The sequence below is a fragment of the Archocentrus centrarchus genome, chromosome 16 (assembly GCF_007364275.1).
Source record: "Archocentrus centrarchus isolate MPI-CPG fArcCen1 chromosome 16, fArcCen1, whole genome shotgun sequence".
In the NCBI taxonomy this organism is placed as follows: Eukaryota; Metazoa; Chordata; class Actinopteri; order Cichliformes; family Cichlidae; genus Archocentrus; species Archocentrus centrarchus.
The window spans coordinates 17,069,297-17,091,099 of NC_044361.1; the positions used below are offsets into that span (position 1 = coordinate 17,069,297).

The following is a 21,803-nucleotide window of genomic DNA, read 5'->3' on the forward strand; positions in this document are numbered from 1 at the left end:
TATAAACCTTAATGCACGGGTCTATATTAAAGACAGTTTCCTAACTTGTATAAATGTCTCCCTCTTGAGGTAACAGCATGCAATCCTTTTGAGATCAAGTCAATATGTTGAGCATCATGAGCTATACGGCAAATGAGCTGCATGCTCCGAGGTAGAAGGAATCCATAATTGTACAATTTAAACGAAATGAGTAACTGATGGTTTGACTCGGGGCGAGATGAGGTCACATGTATCAAATCTGTTGGAGGATTTGCGCAGGTGTAGTTTTGATTTCACTTGTTTCCTTGCAGGTCTGTCTTTTCAGACATGCACTGATCTGTTCACCTGGTTCCAGCACTTTGAGTCACACCAAATATTCTTTACATGCTATTGAATGGTTTGCCCTTAAATTTCGTACAAACATTCAAGGTTCACAGAGGATGGATCCTAACAATACTGGCCATCCATTTTCCTCAACTTCCATGAGTGTTTCTAGCTTATTTTAGGCAAACTGTTTTGATGAAACAATTTCTCATGCACTGTTGACACCTGGAGGCCCCTGTACTGTGACCCCTCGCAGTAATGTACCCAATTCCTTGTTTCACTAACAGAAGAAACTCTGCTGCTGTGTAAAATATCCAACAGTGTTGCCATGCTTGCATGAGCATTTAGCTAAAACAAAACACTGCTGTGTATGTCCTCACTGAACTGTTAGAATGACTGTAAACTCTTCAGTCAGTTGGAACCAAATCCTCTTTAACTGCATGTAAAGATTTATTAATATTGCATATGGTTACCAGGGCCTTGGCATCTAACTGAAAGGTCCTTATGGCGTTTTCTTAATTAGATGAGTAATGAAACTTTTAACATGAATTAGACTGTCAAGAGTCCCTGTGTTGCTCAGGAGGTTAAATGGGCTTGTGTGTGCGTGTGTGTATTGAGGGGGGTCTAATTGTTTGAAATCAGTGCTTATGGTCATGACTCAGTAGGTAAAGAATTTGTCCTCATTCTTCTTCCTGTTTGTCTTTGAGTAAGCAGACAGCATTCAGAAGGTGCAAGAAAAGCTGGTGGTTCTACTCCAAATGTAACAGCTTAAGCAACGTAAACAACTCATTAGAATGGAAAACAAAATTTCAGGTTGAAGTAGTTACCAGCTAGTAACGCACTATGCTTCTCCAACTTTTTTTTTTTGGTTTGTTTTTTTTGCCATCTTTCCTCACTCTCACTCCTGCCCATCTTCTACTCCTGCTCACTTCCCTCCTCCTCCTCTTGGCCCTCCTGCCCTCTGGGTCTCAGCTGTTGCATTTATGAAAACAAGACACTCGATTATGTTCAACTCATCGTTGTGCAACCTCTGTCGGAAACCTCATAATTCCAGCATGGCTTACATCGACCCAACAATTTCTGATATGAGACGTGATGGATGATTGCACTTTAAAGGTGTGTGCCTTGTGTGTGGTGGCAGTAGAGTTGGGGTTGGTGGGCAATTGATCACTATGATTGGCTTGAAAACAACAAGTTGCCATTCTGGACATGAGAGTCATAAGTCTGTTTGAGGGGAGCAGGCTGATTGTGTTATTTGATGCCCTGGTCTTACTTGGGTTGAATTTGAGATGGGAGGGGTTGCTGATTCTGTTTAGGCTGTTGAACATTACAGGTAATGACATTTTTGCTTGGACATGGTGTGTCGGTTGGTCACTGAGCTCTTTTTTTTTTTTTAAGGTGGAGAAAACAAAGATCAACTGGGAGAGACTTTGACATTAACTGGAGTTTTACACACAAGAAATGAAAGTATCAAGGCCCCTTGAAAACCTTGCTTTTCACTCTGCTTAATGCTATTGGGATAGACAAGAAAATTAAGCCCCAAGTGCTTAGGTCAGAGTCCCATTAAGTAGTCAGGAACTTAGTAGTAGACTATTTGAATCACAAGTGACAATCACATGTATGCATATATACACACATATTACACACACACACACACACACACACACACACACACACACACACACACACACACACACACACACACACACACACACACACACACAGAGACTTTTTTGCTGCTGCTGCTCTTAACATTTCATTGTTTTTGAGCATTTTTGTTAGTGCTAACTCTTCCATGAGACTACTGTTCCAATCTATCTTGACTTACAGGTGAAGCCAAGTTAGAGATTGTATCTGAGTCACTGCAGTTTGTTGCATAATGATATTCTGTGTCCACCTGGGTGCTGCATATATCAGTGACAATTGTCCATACTGGTTCAGCCAAGTAAATTAAAAAAAAAAAAAAAAAAAAAAAAAAATATATATATATATATATATATATATATATATATATATATATATATATATATATATATATATATATATTTGGGCTGTTTATTTTTGTGTATTTATTTTTGTCTTTTTAGGGACATCAGGAAATTAATAAGGCTTAGTAAATAAACAATAAATAAAGTTCACTATGAATTTGATTGCATTTGTTTTAAGATCTATACAAAAACCTCAAGGACTGTTTATAATTGTATAATAGTAATACTGCTTCAGGCCTGAAGCCAGTACATTTCAACTGAACTGAATAGTTTGGTGCTGCCAGGTTAAAGGAGAATTCACCTTACTACATCTTACTGCTTTGGTTATTGAGATTGCAATGAATGAGATTGCAACTGTGCTGCTGTTAAAGGTGAGTTGCCTGAACATAAAACCAAGAAAGTCTTTAATCACAGCAGGCACTGTAACACCCTGCCATTAAACCATCCACAGTACAGTTGTAGAATAGATGCAAAATTAGCAAAATGTCTTTACCATAATAAAATATTTTTTATTTTAATTTAATAGTAATTTATTTATTTTTACAAATCTTTATCCTTCTGCCACTGCTGTCTTATCCTTGGGCCAGGAAAGATTATGTGCTTATGTTCTACAGCAGTAACATATCTGAATCAAGAGGATGACCACAATGCTGAAGGTGTGTGCGCCTGGAAATAAGTGTTGCCATATTCTATTTGTTTTTACATTTACATGGATATATGATGGGTGAGAGAGGAGGAGGAACACATGAAGCTTGGATGAGGAGGGAGGGAGGACAGTGACGGTGACGTTGGGGGGGGGTTGATTGTTTCTCATATTTCAAGAGTGGTCCCGCAGACAGATCTCCATACGAACCCACAGGGTACTCAGGGCTCTGTGTATCTGTCAGTGGAGCCAAGGAGGGTGGGAGGGCTTTCTATAGCTCATAGATTGCCAGTTCCTTATTTTTTTTTGTTTGTTTTTTGTTTAATTATTATTGAATATCTTACTGGTAATCTTTGGCAGCCTTTGTTTTGTCCCCCCCCCCCCCCCTTTCTGTTTGTGCTCATCATCTTATGCTCTGAGTCTAACTCACCAAGGAAGGTCTACGTAAATATGGTCAGCATCAGTTTACAGTACGCTGAAGAACATCAGCACTGGAATTAAATCCACATTGACATCTGGGGTGCCTTCAGCTATTCTTTTTTTAAAGGTAAGTATTTCATTTTCTAGTTAAAAATTGAGTAATTCCGCATATTAATAGTCTTCGGTTGCACCCTGTGTTAGTAAAAATTTTGCAGATTGACATTTTATACAATTGAGTTACAGTGATTTGAACGAACTGACATGATCCTTTTGAAAAGACTTCAGACAAAAACAGCAGGAAACAAATGTAAACGGCAACTTTGGGCCTAATATTGTGTACTTTTTCTCATTAAAAAAAAAAATATTTTAGTGAAGCAATTTTAAACTGCAATCACAATTAAATCTGGAGAACATAATGCTGGTAGATGAAGTGCATGGAGATGCTGGGCCATTCTGCAAGTAAAATGCATGCGTGAAATTAAACGAGCATGCAGTGATGACCTTGGAGAGATGCACCCCCCCATCGTTTCTTGTTAACCTCAGCCTGAATCAAATCACTCTTAGTTGCTTTCCTCTTTTTCTTGCTCTTTCTGCATTTTATTTACTAACTGAAGCTGGACATCATGCCAAAGTGGTGCTTAACATGTTGCATTAAAAAAAAAAACTTCAGTGTTCAAAAGCTTCTATTTTTGTTGTTGTTCTTGATTATTTTTCATCCCATTGTTGCGCTGAGTTCCCTCCTGAGGATTTTTATAAACCAAAACCAATTCTTTGTAAACTGAATCAAAAAAAAAAAAAATCCACATTTTTTTCTGTCTTATTTTGTGCTCAAGACTCATCAGCTTCACCTTCCAGGATTTCACATCCAAACATTTGGCTCCGTGATGTCCTCAGTTGTAGCCCCAGAAAAACCCACCTCCAACACGATGGGTCCAAAAGAGGTCGGTACACATCAACGACACTGTCACACAGTTCAGTTGGATCGAGAAAACCTTTTTAAATTACTGAATAGTGCCAAGGTGTTAATTTATGAAATAATTATTTTTATTATTGCTCTCTAATCTGTGTGAATCTGTTTATGCTAATATGTGTGACTCGTACTTGTGCAGACTTTAAACATGTTATATATATTTTTGTATTACCCTTCATACTGAACTAAACTATACAGTGCAAGACCTAATAAAAAAAGCCCTAACTCGTACTGCATTAAGTGAATGCCAGGGAAGTGAGAAAATAATAACATGAAAATGATTTATTTGTAGTTAAATTACACATACATGCTTGTGCATGTATAGATCAATATTATACAAAGATGAAGAATTTTAAGCATGACAGAAATAGTAAAAATAGTACAAATAATAGTATATTACAGTGCGTTTTCTAATAAACCACCATTAAAACGTGTTTTAAGGTGTTTGCAATGTTACATTCTGCATTGTGTGTGATTATTTTAAAATTGATAACCCTCCAGGTAGAGCTGATACTTGTAAAGGAACAGAATGGGGTTCAGTTCACCTCGACCACCTTAGTGACTCCAACTCCCACTCAGACTAACCCCAGTGGGGAGGAAGAGAGGGAGACATGGGGAAAGAAAATTGACTTCCTCCTATCCGTGATCGGATTTGCAGTGGATTTGGCGAATGTCTGGAGATTCCCTTATCTCTGCTACAAAAATGGAGGAGGTAAGACCGAAGAAAAGACTGAAGCGATGAAGCTGTGTTTTTGCCCCAGTCCAGGGCATCAGTCTGCCACATTGGGAGGGGTAGGGCATAAACATGGTGACTGTTTTGAAAGGAAAGGCAAATCAGAAAAATGAAGAAACAGGGTGAGAAGAAGGGCAAGGAAAGGACGAATTACTTACAGGCTAGTGTACTTTATGCATTTGTTCATGCATGCACTACATGCATATGAGTTAAAAAAAAAAAGTATTTACACATGCATACAGGTGTGCATGTTTGTGTGTGTTTCAGATCTGTGTCTATGATGGTCGCTGTTTGTGTCTTATTTCAACCCTTTACAAAGATCAAAATAGGGGAAAAACCACCACAGCTGTTCTGAATAGATTAGCTCTAACAATCAGTGTCACTAATTATGGCTGTTTAACATAGAGCTCTCATTATGTTTAAGAGCTCTAAATGATACTGTGGCTGTAAATGAACTGCTACTGCAGCTATGGTCAAGGCTAACACACAGCTTTTCATGTCCCAAAGTCTAATTTGTATGTAAGGAAATATGGCAAAGTTTTTTTTTTATATTATTTTTTTTATATATTCCACTATTAAAGTAAAGCTGTTAACCATGAAAGAAAGAGGCAGATAATATTTATTTATTTTCAATTCTTTTTGTGTGTGTTTGTGTGCTCATTTGTGTGCAGGTGCATTTCTGGTACCATACCTGTTTTTCATGGTGATAGCAGGCATGCCTCTCTTCTACATGGAGCTGGCTCTGGGACAGTACAACAGAGAGGGGGCAGCGGGAGTCTGGAAGATATGTCCCATATTTAAAGGTAGGAAAGGAAATGTCTTAAGGGTAAAAATCAAGTGTTACAGACGCCTGCTCACACATGCAGTAAATATAGTAAATATACACGCTCTTAGGAATTCTTGTACGCATATAATAAATCTGTCATTGGATGAGCTGCGTTTTCCTGTATGTCCATCTGCCTACATGGCTGTCTGTCTGATAACAGTCTCCCTTTAATCTCTACGTGTCTTTCTGTCTGCGTGTCTGCCCACATGCCTGCCCGTCCACATGCCAGTCTCTTTTGTCTGCTTGTCTCTGAGTTGAGCAGCGACAGGCATTGTTTATCCTCCCCAGAACATCAGGTTCTGCTGGCACTCACATGGAAAGCAAATGAAAATTGGGCTTTTAGACTTTTATTCTGATTGTCCGAATCCTTTTGTGTCACATAGTGGCAGGTAACACTGGCTGATGCTCGTTCTGGGTACTTTTCAACACACCGTTAAGCAAAGCGCAGTTCAGGAGAATGCCATCCAAACATAGACTAATGGAGAAACAAACATTAAGTTCAATTCACGTTTCTAAGCAAAGTCATGAGCTGAAAATATAATGATACACTTTACTTGCTTCTATTTTTCACGCTTTTTAAACAAGCTTTAATTTGTGTGCATTCATCCATCTCTTTCTCTGAATTCACTTTGATTATTTAGAAGTTACCTCTGATAACAGCAAACCATCTGTTGCTCCACAGTAAGAAGCAGTAAGGCTGTCTTGTGTGGCATCATGCCCTTGTTGGTCTGAAGGTGGTCCACAGTGTGTACGTGTCGCTTCATCTTTTTCTCTGTGTGTTTCTCAGAGCATGTGCCGTCTGTCAGGGACCACACTGAGTACACTGACGTTCTAATCACACGCTTCACTCTCTTTCTGTCTCTCAGCGGGGGATAACAGTAATTATTCAAATACACATACACATGCCTGTATTGACAGTAATTATTCTGATCAAAAAGCTGGTTTCCTCCAGGATCAATCCATTTGAAGAAAAAGGACTGGGAAGGGCCTTGTGAAGGGGAGATTGAGAGATAGCACGGCCGCATGTGGCGCTAATAAGAGACATCGTTCCCTGGACAAATATCACATCCACATTACAAAGAAATCAATAAGGCACAGTTGCAGTTATGCTTCCTAGCAAAGGTTAACAATTAAATTCAGCCTTAGAAGAGTGAACATTGTTTCAGATTTATAGAAAGGGTAGATGAATTGATAATTAAGGCATAAAGTGGCAGTGTTTGAAGGTCGTATCTTTTTCCGTGAGACTGCAGGCGTGTATCACCGGTTACTGTATGCTCACAGTGAGCCAAAGATTGCGCATTATGAAGTGCGCTTTGGTGGTGAAATCTGCAATGCCAGAGCATTAGCCTTAGTGGAATATGTTACTTCTGGTTCTTAGAGATGAAATTAATAAATAACTAAAATTCCTAAGACAAATAAGCTTATTGTTAAAAAACAAACAAAAAAAAAAAGCACCACTGTTAAGGGGAGGAATTATAAAGGGTGTGACTTTCTGGTCACAGGAGAGACAATAAACTAATTAACTAATTTTCCTTAAAATGAAATATAAAATACCAAACTGTCTTGATAGTAAGAAAATTCACTCTTTCTTTCTCTGTATGGATAGTGTTAATTTCAACAGTTTTCTTCTGCAATATTGTGTCTTTAAAGTTCATAATTTATGTTTCCCCCAACAGGTGTAGGCTTTACAGTGATCCTCATTTCCCTCTATGTCGGTTTCTACTACAATGTCATCATCTCATGGGCAATGTTCTACCTCTTCTCCTCGTTTACTGGCGAGCTTCCCTGGGTACACTGCAACAACACGTGGAACAGTCCGAACTGCTCTGACTGGGCTGAAAACAGCTCAGTCAATGACACTTACAAAGCCACCCCTGCTCAGGAGTATTTTGAGTAAGTTGATCTGATGTTCAGCTCTAACACACTATTTGTAAGGAGTAAAAAAGTTACTTAGATTGTGCTGCAGGAGGAGCACAAGAAACACGTTTGGTGCAGTTCACTTCACTGGCTGAATTTAGCTGATGCTGCCTTCGTTTATGAAGCTAACCAGGTGTCTCTTATTCCAACAAGTGAGGGGTTGTTCTGTTGTGACAGATGCAGTATTTCATCCTTGTTCCTTGAAATGGCAGTGGGCTATTTATGCACAACCACCTGCAGACAATTTGACCATATCAGCTGAACACTGGCTGATCTTATTTAGTCTCATCTGTTAGGCTCCCTCTAAAATTATGACTCAAGGCATCGACAATATCCAGCAATTTTAGCCTTTAAGGTGCTTGGGAACTTTATAGAATAAAGTAGTCTTTGAAAGTTATTACCTTTTTGGCAGTTGTCCCATCTTCACAGCCTTCTTGTGATAATATAATTTATTATAATGCAATATTTTCAGTGTTTGCAACAGATGTAGCAACACTTGGTGCAGCATCTGGTCAGACTGCCTGGGGTCTCAAATCTCCCTTCAGATGAACCTCAAGCATCATCTTTTAGAAACAGGCACTGGATGTAAAGCCAATTTCATGAGAGATCTCAGGATCCAGGTGTATACCTCAGATGCTGCTACGAATAATATTGTTGTTGTGCAGCATGTCTTCTCCATGGTTATCATTTGATAAAATTTTAGTCATATTACATCTAGAATCAGTAATGGTAACCAAAGCATATTTGAGAGCAATTCTAGAACATGATGTGCCTGAGCACACCATGGTAGTGAAAGAAATGGTTCCCGGACCACACATGATCAAAAAAAAAAAATAAACAAATAAACCTACATATCCTGCTCAGTACATGTCGTACTGTATCTACATCAGATATGTGTGTTTTAGTAATGTTGTTTCTTATCCTGTTGTTCATGTGCAACACACACTGTCACTTCAGGCCTCTGCTAAGCGAAGTGTTTTCTAAACAAGAATGGACTCGGTACGAGGTCTTTGTAGTACACTAAATGGAGATTTAGGAGTCACCGTGCTTCATGCTTTAATGTTCTCGTTTCTCAGAAGGGCAGTGCTCCATATTCAGGACAGCAATGGCATTGATGACCTGGGTCGTCCACGTTGGCAGCTGACTTCCTGTCTAGCTGTAGTGATTGTTCTGCTCTACTTCAGTCTCTGGAAGGGAGTCAAGACTTCTGGCAAGGTAACATACATGATAATAGCCTTTAATTAATGTTAAAATTAAAAAAACAAACAAACATTTGAGTGAGTTATCACACAGTCACTTTAACTGTTTAGCAGTAAAAATGCAGCACCAACCTTAAATGCGTGATTATTCTACACGCACATCTCTTATTCGTGTGCACCTTGTCTGTGTATGTACCTTGTGTGACTCTTTCAGGTTGTGTGGATCACAGCCACCATGCCCTATGTGGTCTTGACTGTGCTGCTGCTCCGTGGAGTCACTCTGCCTGGAGCCATTGATGGCATTAAGGCCTACCTCTCTGTGGACTTCCTAAGACTCTGTGACGCCAAGGTGAGTGCCAACAGAAGAAAGAGGGGACACGTGAAGTGAGAGTGGTAGTGTTCCACAAAAAGAAGATATAGCATGAGGGAAAAAACAGTGAATTTTTTATGGACAGTGAAAATTTATGGACATTTTCACTTCTTTGCCCTTTATCTAACATTAAGACTTACATGTAAAGAGACTCCAATAATTGAAAAAAAAAGGTAGGAATGCGCACTATTTTTGTTGAATATGTCACAAATATGTGCTAAGCAGGACTTAAAATGACAATGTCATCTTAGCCTGTGTATGCTCCATACTGGGCATCAATAGAGGATGAATGTATAGGTCAAGACTAACACATATTGAAATTGCAAATACTGACAATTCAACATTTACAGTCCTAAAAACCACAAAAATAAAAATGATGATTGCATAACACATCAAAAAAACCTTAATGAATTGTATTATTAACCTGAAATGTGATCTAATACTGTAAATCCTTGAAAGTATTTTACAATTGCAGTTTTGCAGGCATGTTTAGTTTTTCCGAGATAATTAAACAAACAATCAAACAAAAAAAAGACAACTCAGAAAAAATGGAGCGAAATGCAGACTGTAGCTAAAAGATGGAAGTAGCCTTTGGCAAAAAAACAAAAAACAAATAAAAGTCTGATTGTATGGAAGTCTATGAGAAAGTGAACCTAATTCTTAATTGATTTATGACTTCAGTAAATATTTTCCAGATGATTTTATAGTCTAAATCGCTTATTTCAGGTATTATTTAGATTATTATTCATTTATTTATTTTAATTATCCTCCCACTTAGGGTAAATTAGAGCTGCTTTGTGACTAAAAAGCTGGTAACAACTAAAATGCTGAGCTCAAGGCCTCAAAACAGCAGTCCTTAAAACAATGGGTAACGTTACAGTGGTTATGTCCTTCTTTTATATACAGTTTATGATAGAAATACAGAAACTCAGAGAGCAAAAACAAATAATTATATAATCAATCATTTTTCTTTGCTTAACAAAAAACAATCATAACATGCACATCAGACTCAACTATTGCAATCCTCTGTTACTCTGAATATGTAATTACTTCAGTGCATTTACTGTGGATCAATTTGTAAAAGCAAGTAAACACAGCATTGTCTTAATTGTTAAGTTAGGGAGGCCTTTCCTCGAGGCAATATAAATTTGAGAAAAGTGTTTGTGTAACTAATATTTTCCTTATCCATGAAACTTCCTATCACAATATAAATATCTAATTTAGTTTAATACTGGGTGTTGGAGAGCTCAGTAAATACACATGCAGGACTAAAGGATTCGGTTATGATAGCGAAAGCAAGAAGGAGAGATTGAGAGATGCATGGGAGCAATTGGAGAATTAGATTAGATAGATGCATGGAGCAGTAATTTGCAAAATTACCCCCCGTATTCACAAGCGTCTTTCATCTGCTGCCGTTGAATGAGTTTCCTGCAATTATCTCTAATAATGGCTTTTTTCCTCTCCTGTGCCTTTTGTTTGCCGCTTCACACAAGTGTGCTTGTTCTGTCTCTCCCCAGGTCTGGATTGAGGCAGCAACGCAGATCTGTTTCTCGCTGGGAGTGGGGTTTGGTGTGCTAATTGCCTTTTCCAGCTACAACAAATTCAGCAACAACTGTTACAGGTACAGATACACGGGGAGAGGCAGGTGGGAATTTACGGAGGCGCACGGAGGTGGGGAAGTTGATTCTACAAGCATACATGTAACATAAGCAGGTGAATTACAATAACCTTTGAAGCTCCTTGAACCCTCCCCATGTCTTTGACACCATACCGTGCAACCGTAACACCAATCAAAACTGTCGCACTCTTTGAAAATTATCTGCATCCCACACGCGGCTTTTATCTCCCCTTTTGCCCTTTTAAAAAAATGCTTCTGATAACTAAGAGCTCGAGGATTCCTCCATGACCAAATATTTTGTAGAACACAGCATGACAAGCGTGAGCTCATTTTGCTCTTACCACTTAAACATTAAGAAGGTTATTACTGTTTTGTTAATTTTTTTATTCTGACTAAATCAAATTAGACTGCACATAATGTAAGATATTGACACAGAAAGCAATCCATGAAATCAATCAGTTTTATAAACTCTGTTGCTTCCCACAAGTATTCAAGCCTGTACAGAAAATGTAAAAAGAAAAAGTACATCCCTGATACTCTTTAACTGGTCTGCTCAGCTTGGTAGATTTTGACTGAGTTGTGGCTGATTGTGGTTTACATTCTTATTATGGATGATTGTTTTTCCATCTTCTTTTGTTGACCCAGGGACGCCATCATTACCAGCTCCATCAACTCTTTAACAAGCTTCTTCTCTGGCTTTGTGGTTTTCTCCTTCCTTGGGTACATGTCTCAAAAGCACAACGTGGCTCTAGACAAAGTTGCAAGAGATGGTATGATTATAACTTTATAATTATATAATTATTATAATTATAATTATAATTTATAATTATAATATTCAAAGTGCTGTAAACTGTACATTTAATTTTGAGTCTAACATATCATAACACTTTTATTTACATGTCATATACACTGTTGTTTCTGTCTAATCCACAACATGTAATATTTTTGTTATACCCCCTCTAGAACAGCTTTTGTGTATTGTGCTGCTGTTCACATTAAACCTTTTTTTTTTTCTTGATTTTTGTGTTCTTTTAGGTGCCGGGTTAGTGTTTGTCATTTACCCTGAAGCCATTGCAACACTACCTGGGTCATCAATTTGGGCAGTTATCTTCTTCATCATGCTGTTGACTCTGGGCATTGACAGTGCAGTGAGTATGCACGCACACTCTCATTTACTTCTCGTAGGTCAGCCAAGCAACCTAGCTTTTCTGGGTCAGATTACTATTTTGTATTCGATTCAAATGTTCACTGGATGCAAAAATCTGAATCTAAAATCTCAAATGAACACACACAATCTTGGAGCAGTAATGATGCAAGCAAACGGGTCAGCTGCAGTGACGTAGCAGCTTTCCTTCCTTCTAACTGCTGTGTTCTCTGTTGTAGATGGGTGGCATGGAATCGGTGATCACCGGGCTAATTGATGAATTCAAATTCCTCCACAAGCACAGAGAGCTGTTCACCCTCTTTATTGTTGTTGCCACCTTTCTCATATCCCTCTTCTGTGTAACAAATGTAAGTCTCTAAGGGGGTGAGTCTGTTTGAATGACATCCTCATCATGTTAGTGTGCTAGTTGTGCTAATGTATCATTGAACTGTGGTTCCATACACGAGTGAGACATGATTTCTGTAAAACTGTCCTCCTACCTAAAAATGCAACCAACCGAAGGATGAGAATTTATTCGCTTCTTTTCTGTGAGATCTTTCTGTAACATGTTAAAACAAGATAACAATGTAAAACTTACAGCCATTATTTTCTTTCTCTCTCTCTGTCTTCCACCTCTCCAGGGAGGGATGTATGTGTTTACTCTCCTGGACCACTTTGCAGCAGGAACATCTATTCTGTTTGGAGTGCTTATTGAAGCCATTGGCATAGCGTGGTTCTATGGTAAGAAAGATGGACGGAAGAAAAGAGGAGGGAAAATGATTTTTTTTTTTCATGGCCAACAAAGCTGATGCTTTATTAGGGGTTTGATGAGAAATCTGTTGGCATAGGCGCTCTGTGCCTCAATGCAACATATTTCTATTAGATGTGAGAATATTGCAGCTAGACGATCCATTCCTACTAATAGTTTTGGCCACTTCCCTCTGTCATGAACCGGGCCGCACGGCCGTGACAGAAAAGGGAGATGCACACACAAATCTCTACCCAAGGCGTGGTGATACACTGTACCCATGGTGTTTGCAAGATGGAGAAATGAGCCAATTTGAACCTTTACCAGTGTTAACCTATGTGCTCACTCAGCAGTGTTGCTAAAATACATGAAGAAAATTTTATCTTGCGAACAGGCAGGATTCACTTATCTAATACACTATAGATTGTGTGTGAAGGTAGCCAAGTCAGATTCTCTCCACATGAACCAGATTCTTATGCTACTCCATAACATAACATAGTTTTTCTATTAACAACTCAAATTATTTGTGAGTGACAGAATGAGAAGAAATTAAGAAATTAAGTTTCTAGGGTAAGAAGCACTCTATAGGCACAACATGGAAGGGCACTTCTAGATTTATAGGTGCTTATAATGTCCTCCTGAGACCTTATGTCCTCTGTAGTGTTCACAGTCAAAAATGCTTTTTTCCTTGGTTCTCAAGAGGATATGGACTGCTTATGAAGACAAGTATTAGACCCCAGTGTGCTCTTTAGTGACTTCTTGTGGTTCTGTAGATAATTGCAGTAATGAAAGCCATCTGGGTCTTCCCCTTGAAAGGAAGGGACCACCTGCTTTGTGTTTGATTTTTTTGCATGCACCTTCACCTACAGCAATAACAGCTTAATAGAAAAACAAACAAATAAACAAACATAACAAAAAAATAAATAATAACACTGAGTGGAAATACCAGACCCCTATACTGAAACACCAGCGGACAAAAACAATCTAAAGGTCAGGGACTGAGTTTCTTGTCTAATGTCCACTAAGTATGACTGTGAAGAGGTGTATAGAGGATTAAATACTAACCAGGCCCCAGGCACTGGGGTGAGCATATTGCCCTCCTTTGGTGGGTCCTGACCTTGGCAAGTCACATAAATCAAGCCTAAGGCTTCAGTGGGCCTTTTGTGGCTCATTTTTTGCCCCCAAAACTCATAACTGCTGACAGGAATGATCGACCCCTGGCCACCGTGGTCTTTTGATCTGCACTACACTGCATATGTGCATTTAGCTGTGCTGAATACCTGGCCGTCAGTCTGAATCTATTCCTCTGCGGTGAAAGATGCACTCAGGACCGGAAGGCTCAAAGGCAAAATAAAGCCTGAGAATGAGAGAAAACAAAGGTAAAAACAAAAATTCATTAAAAAGAAATTGGTGCAGCAGCTCATTATAGTTAGTTCTGCAGAATGCTATATTTTCACTGTTTCTTGCTGATACATCTGGTGTCATTGGAGTGAATGTTTAATTTAAATGTATGTATAAATACGTTCCCTGCTTTGATAATGTCAATACCAGTGCTTCTTTTGGAATTGTTACAGCACTGTAACTGTGTATTTAACTATGTCCTGGTAGTAATAGTGAGCATTTCTGTGTGTTTTAGGCGTGGACCGTTTCAGTGATGACATTGAGGAGATGATTGGCCAGCGTCCAGGCATGTACTGGAGGCTGTGCTGGAAATTTGTCAGTCCCTGCTTCCTCCTGGTAAGTTATCAGTTTGTTTGTTTGTTTGTTTTTTATCATATGGAGATGTTAAGCACATCAGGCTTTAAAAAAAAAAAAGAGAATGTGGGCTTCAATACCAGAAACAAAATTCAAAAGGAGCAAAAGCATGTTTAATTTCACATTTAAAAAAAAAACCCCAAAAAGACCATATCTGTTGAATGAATAAAGTAGCTATTCAACCTTTGTACATCTACCAAATCATTAGCTCATAGTCTAGCTTTTCACACTGAATATTAATCAGATACTTCACTTTTTTCCCCACAGTTTCCCTCTAGCCTGTCATAAGATTTCTGATCAACTGGTTATACACAGTAGTACGCTCACAGAGCTATAGCAAAACACTTTTAGACCTCCATCCAAATATGTACACAAAGAGAACCAGTCATCATCCACACAAGACAGGATCAAAAAATTTCACCAGACAATATTATTCTCTAATCTCTCATCGTTCCTTGGGTGGCTAAGGGTTGCGATTAACTTATCGTGGAAATAAGTGATTAAGTATTCACTTCTCACTGTGCTTGCCATTTTAATATAAGCCACAAAGAGTTGTCTTGGAATAATCTCACCTCCTTTAATCAGCATTGTTTCTTGTGCATTCATAACATTCCTTCCCATAGTTCATGGTTGTGGTGAGCTTTGCCACATTCAACCCTCCAAACTATGGCTCCTACATGTTTCCTGCATGGGCTAACATGCTGGGCTGGTGTCTGGCCATGTCCTCAATGACCATGGTGCCTCTCTACGCCATCTACAAACTGTGCACACTGCCTGGAAAGTTTTGCGATGTAAGTCCAAGCTGCGTCTTGTTTTCCAAAATCATTTCAGATGAGTCTTATAAATATTAATCTTCCATCTTTAGCTGCCTTGTCATGATGGAGCCTTTCATTAACAATTAAGCACTTTGTTCGGCAAGAGGAGAAGACTTAATTACTGTTTTCCCTTGAACAGAGACTGGCTTATGCCATCACCCCAGAGACAGAACATCATCTGGTAGACAACGGGGAGGTTCGGCAGTTTACCGTAAGAGTTGATGTGATCATGCTTCATCATAATTACACACATATACATCATCATCCCATGTTTGCCAGTTTTAGAAAGCTATGCAGTTTGTATTATTCTGTTTTTTGTTTTTTTTTCTATTACTGTTTATTTTAAACTGCTGTTATTTATTTCATTGGAGTATTCCACTTTCTCCACAGTTGCATCACTGGTTGGTGGTCTGAGGGCTACAGGGAAAGTGGGAGAGAGAGCGAGAGAATGACTGTAAGGACACTGGGTGAATGAATGCATGCACAGCAAACATCTGAAGGACAAAGAAAAGGAGAGCAGTTTATTTAAAAACAATGATAATGATGGTGGGAAGTTTAAAAGTGCCAAGAAAAAAACACATACACACACACACACACACACACACACACACACACACTGAAATTGTAGTATTCTTTCACTTTGTGTGAAGCTGTGTATTGACTCTCTCCACCGTTTAATTACTGCTAGTGAATGGGATTCAGTTAAACAGTTCATGTGGTGTTCAGCCTGCTACTTCCATAAATGCAAACGTCTCAGAATTGCGACCATGCTAGTTTTAGCTTGCTTAAATATCAGTGTGAGAAATGTTCTTGGGTTTTCTTGCATTAGCCGTTCCCAACAGTGACCAGTAAAAACTACAAGAAGAATGCAGTATGTTTTTAATGTGCATGGAAAAATGTCAGTGGGAGCTGTTAATGATGTTGAGGTGCTACACACAATATCACTTTTTATTTCTGTTGGTTTATTTCATTTTTGATTAGCTAATAAAGTTCAAATGTATGTGGCCTTTATTTTCAATATTTTTATGTTTTTATTGTTATTATTGTTTTGGATCAAAAATCTTCAAGTATCCGGTGGTCAGAGAGGAATGAAAGGTTCAGTGCTCAAAGTTTTGCTGAATCCCAGTCCATATTATGTTGATGTCACTATATACCTGTTTGCTGTTTCTGTTTAAAGACTGTTATGATGTTAAGACACTGTCAGAATTTCCTGCGGGATACACCAACTTTTGTTTACAACAAAATAAATCCACAGGTCTTTCCTTTAGCGGCAAGCCCAACATTTTATTAAACTAAAATGATGTCAGGGTAAGTATGAGCTTTAGTTCCAAACCGTCATTTATAACAGCTGCCCTGGAGTCATACTGGCTCAAAACCCATTCTAAAGTTTCAAATAACTGTCACTGATAGAAAAATGGCATTAGCCAAGCTGCTGATTTAATCAACCAAAGAACACAGCGAGTTCAAAAATTCAGACATCACTTCACCAAATGAGAGTATTTTGCTGAGGGATGTTCTTTCTTTTAAACAGTACACAATGTATCTAAGAACACTTACTCTCCACGCATTGTAACAAATTGTGCCCCCCCCCACCCCCACCCCCCTTCCACAAAGTTTCAGGTTGGGATTTGGAGACTGACTGTCACATTTCCTCCAGAAAGCATAAAGCTTTAATTTTATAGTTTACATTGTCTTATTCAGTATCTCAAGACTGTTTAAAAGCTGCTTTTTTTTTTTTTTTTGGTAACTGCAAATAAATAGTGTGTAATGTAATAAATTAATATATCTGTGTAAGTAAATGTAATGTAGAGAGCCTTGTATTGTACTGTATGATATTAAACAACTAACTGCAAACACATAAACACACATATATCCATTTAAGATTTACATAAATTTTTTTTCCCTCTTGCAAACTCTTTTTGTTTAATCAGAAAACAAGCAGTCCTTCCCAAACAGGTCAATAACAACTTATTATTATTCCTTATGGTACATGTAACACTAAAAGGATTATGTCCCAAATTGTATGCCTGTGTTGCTGTACTGTGCCTTGTGGTGTTTATAACTGTATGATTTTGTTTTGTACTGTCAAATAAAGTATAATTAATACAATTAAAATAAATCTCCTTGTTCCCTCTTCTAAAAAATAATAAGATTAAGAATTTCTTTTCCTTTTTTTTGGCACTGCGATAGATTTATATAATTAGTACCAGCATGTATAAACGTATATTATTAACAGCTGATCAGTGAAGCTATTACTGTAAATTTAAATGAAATGACACAATACTTTTAGTCTGGTATAATCATTAGGAGCCCAAATGTCAACGTTCCTCTCCAACAATTTTGTGTACAAAATAAAGAAAGTTTATTGATCTCTCCAAATGTTGTGTTCAGTACTCTGAAAGAGACATTAGTCATCTGCCCTCCAGGCATGTCTCTATGCAAGTGATTTATTTTGACTAAACAGATAACCACTAAATAGAAAAACATAAGCGCAGCCCGCATGTTGTGAAGAGTGCCGATAATTGAGCTCTTTCAAGATTGGTCAGCATGACCCAGACTCTGCAGTGTTCATTACAGCAACAAGTGTGTCAAACAAATGGTTTCAGAAGCAGTCCACAGAGACACAATACCCTGGATCCACCAAGGAAAACATTTGGGTATGATTACTGATTAAAAAGCACATTCTCAAAAGAGATCAAAAGTTTCACTTCCTTGTTAAATGGCAGAGTAATGTTTGATTCGTCATTCAAAAATAACCATTATTAATATATTGTGATCTCAGAGTTAACGAGAAGCACTCTGAGAACCTCTGCCAAGGCAGGAGTGGGTAATGGAAAATGGGCATTGATTTGTAAATAACTGTCCGTGAATAACTTATATATAATATTATATTATTATATATTATACGGCAGTATATTTCTAACTAACTAGGCAGCATGGTCACTTTTTTGACCATTACTGTACATATAAAACATTGTAGGACACTGGACACAATATGTGTCTTTAAATGTTTAAATTTGGCTAGCGCCCCTTCAAGGTTATCTTCTCAGGCATGTAGAAAAGTCCTGTCCACTTACACTGTGGGCTCTGCGATTTCACCACACACCTCAAACTTGCACACAGATCAAACAGCTTTTGCTCATGAAGAAACTAATAAGGCTCATCTTACATGTCACTGCAAATGTCAGTAGAGCTGCCACTGATGTTGGATGTTGATCGCTAACTTCTACACATTTTATCTGGATAAACTCTGAACAGAAAAACAAATCTGAAAATACAACAGGGTCAGGACACTGCCACCCAGTTTTCTATGTTTCATAGTGAATCAAATATGGGTTTGTGAGATTTGCACATCATTGCATTCTGTTTTTATTTATATTTTACACAGGGTCCCAACTTTTTTGGAACTGGGGTTGTAAAATGCTTTAAAAAATTTCATACTAAAAGCCCTCAGTTTCAAATTACAAATTATTCTGTTGACTGGAGCTATGTCTGATTTTTTTTAATAAAAACTCCGAGATAGGTATAAGATGTCCTGATGCTGTGAACTTTTTAAACTAAATGCTCATAAGTAATCTTAGAAAATTGACAAGATTCTTGGAATTGTCTCTTCAAAATAAAAGCTCCAGGATAGTTATAGGAATTCAGCAGCATTCCTGTAGCTATCGCTTTTTCAAAATAAAGGCCTTTCTTAATGCTTATTGGATGTTCTCAAGTTCCTTTAATGCTGTGAAATTTTCAACAAAACTTTAGAAAATGAAATATCTCAGATTTTCAAAAAAATAAAAGCCCCCAGTTAGTTATAGCAGTTTATCAGCATACCTTAAGGTGCCAGATTTTCAAAAGGAAAGCGATACATCAGCTCCTATTTCTACTCATCTTCTTAGCCAATCTATTTAAGGTTTCAACAACAAGCAAGTGCTTGCTTTACATTTCATTTGATAGGGAAGTAGATCCTTAATATACCTAAATTTCTATGTTTTCATGATGCCACCTACCTCAGTTTCTTGAGAGTGGTATCAGGCAATGACAGATGTTTGCCATCTAGATTTTCTAAATGTTGTCAAGCAAGGGCAATTGCAAAGCAATTTTGTCTGTGCAGGGATAGGGTTTAAAAGGTGCTATTATCACATCCGATAAACAACAGCAATTATGTATAATTTCATGTCTTGCCACTGATGGTGAGATTGAAAAAAGACACATATACACAAGGAAAGGTGGAAGAAAATGGAATTTTCTTGTTTTGATGTGCACTGTGCCTATGCGATTTTGGTTTATTCTTGATATTGTGTCTAATGGGATAGACACAATCATCAGCTTTCCAGTTGCTTTAACTGAAAACTCTGAAGACCTTGTACATCAAAAGCCTTGAATAAACATGTCTTTTGAACAAAGATGGTAGGAACATAATAATTTGTTTCCAAATTAAAAAGAAGAGGTACTTTCGGTTGCTACTTTTTTACCAAGGGCTTGGGACCAGCGCTAGGAGTACATCAGCTTGTGACCCCCTAATGTATCTCCTCCCACTGTCATGCTGAGGATCTTTTGAATGTAAATAATAAATAAACTATTTTAATTTTGTAGCATACAGCAGAATATATATATATATATATATATATATATATATATATATATATATATATATATATATATATATATATATATATATATATATATATATATATATATATATGCTAAAGCAATTACTGTCTACAGTTAATTACTCTATAACTTCTCATACTGTGAGAGTATTGCTAAATGTATCCGGTTTTTCATGCACCACGGTTCAACAAATATATTTATTGTATTAGTATGACTCACAGATTCAACAGAGTCAACCTTAATACAGTGGATTCGTACCAAAAATACTTTTTTCCCGTGCAGGTGTGTAGATGTGACCTGTTATTTGGTGTCCACTTCCCTCTACTGGTTGAACAAAGACACTACATGACACTTCGTGTAGCCCATCAATACAAATCAGTAGTTCTGTACCTCAAAAGGAGTACAAGGCTTACTCTTAACCGAAACAATGTTAAAACTGACTTCATATCCTGCCTGCTATTGGATGGGGTTAAAAAAATGCAAAATATAACAATTTACACAACACGGGAAAACAAAAAACGAAACAAAAATCCACACACAGGGACATGCAGTCTGCTAGTGTAGCAGAGTTTGTTTCACTTATCATATTTACATATCCGTGTATCCAATTATAATTAATGTAGGAAATTGTTAGCCTACCGGTGAACTCTCTTTGTAAATAAATGACACTTTATGCAAAACGTTCTAAGGTAATTGCTAAATGCACACACAACAGCACACCGAGAATGTTCTAACTATTTATGTACACAACATACTGTCACCAAAATGGCTTGAAAAAAGGACGGTATTTCATTTTGGATGAGGTGCAGATCAGAGCTACAGAGGGTCATATTTATTATGTTTCATACTCATTATACTGATTTTATTTAATCTTGGAGCTTATTTAGAACCTTTTGCTCCGAGTGACCTAACTGGCCTCTAAGCAAGGTCATAAAAAACAAGGGACACAGGAAGAGTAAGAAGACGCATCAAACTTATCACCTTAAAAAGTCATAGAAAAAAGAGAATGTGCCTCAATTATTATTATCATTATTATTATTGCTTTGCATGCATACACTTTCAGGGATTTGGATAAAAATTGGAATTTGTCATGAATTTGAACTGAATTTATCGAATACCTTTACCTTTTGATGGTCCACAGGAAAAACGTGCCACTTCAAAATAATGAACATGAGAACATAACGTACATCTATCTAGTTGCTGCACATGCAACATAACTACAGTTCACAACACAAACATGTTTTTCGACCCGCTTTCAGGATGTCACCAGCCACCCAGGCTTCCACCTGGTCTCATGGTGCCTCATTAACTTTCTCACCTGGCCATTGGAGAGTTTGGTTACAAATTGGTTCTTATTATTTTTTTCTACTATTTGGGCATATTTTGTTGCTTTACTCCACATATTGATTGAGGTACATTTTAATACTTAGGCATCCATCTCATCAGTTAATGATTATGTCTGTGTAAGGTCCCCTCTAATCGGGGACAACAGCTTGTTCCCATAGATACATCCCAACAGATGAGCTCCCATGATACCCAGTCTAAATGGTAGGGAAACTGCTCAGACTCGTTGGGCTTGCTACCGCAGTGTGCGCTTTACAGCGGTCCACGCGCTGTGACGATCACTCAGCACCTTTTCCTGTGCAGCGGACAGCGAATCTGCAGGCAGGTGACATTTGAAACGGAGGGACACATCAACAGTTTTATATATGCGATCATTCTTTTAACCAGCAACCATATTAAGTGCAGAAA

The 21,803-nt window shown here is 37.8% G+C and overlaps 1 protein-coding gene across 1 annotated transcript; it reads left to right on the forward strand.

Moving 5' to 3' along the window:
- The first annotated feature begins 3,311 nt into the window (after nucleotides 1-3,311).
- On the forward strand, nucleotides 3,312-17,496 carry slc6a3 (solute carrier family 6 member 3). Its single transcript, XM_030749823.1, has 16 exons — nucleotides 3,312-3,481; nucleotides 4,188-4,295; nucleotides 4,826-5,036; nucleotides 5,729-5,860; nucleotides 7,560-7,776; nucleotides 8,877-9,015; nucleotides 9,214-9,348; nucleotides 10,887-10,990; nucleotides 11,633-11,757; nucleotides 12,023-12,135; nucleotides 12,371-12,499; nucleotides 12,773-12,872; nucleotides 14,516-14,616; nucleotides 15,258-15,425; nucleotides 15,589-15,660; nucleotides 15,840-17,496. The coding sequence occupies exons 2-16, from the start codon at nucleotides 4,239-4,241 to the stop codon at nucleotides 15,861-15,863; spliced, it is 1,827 nt and encodes a 608-aa protein (XP_030605683.1). The 5' UTR covers nucleotides 3,312-3,481; nucleotides 4,188-4,238; the 3' UTR covers nucleotides 15,864-17,496.
- Nucleotides 17,497-21,803: the final 4,307 nt, after the last annotated feature.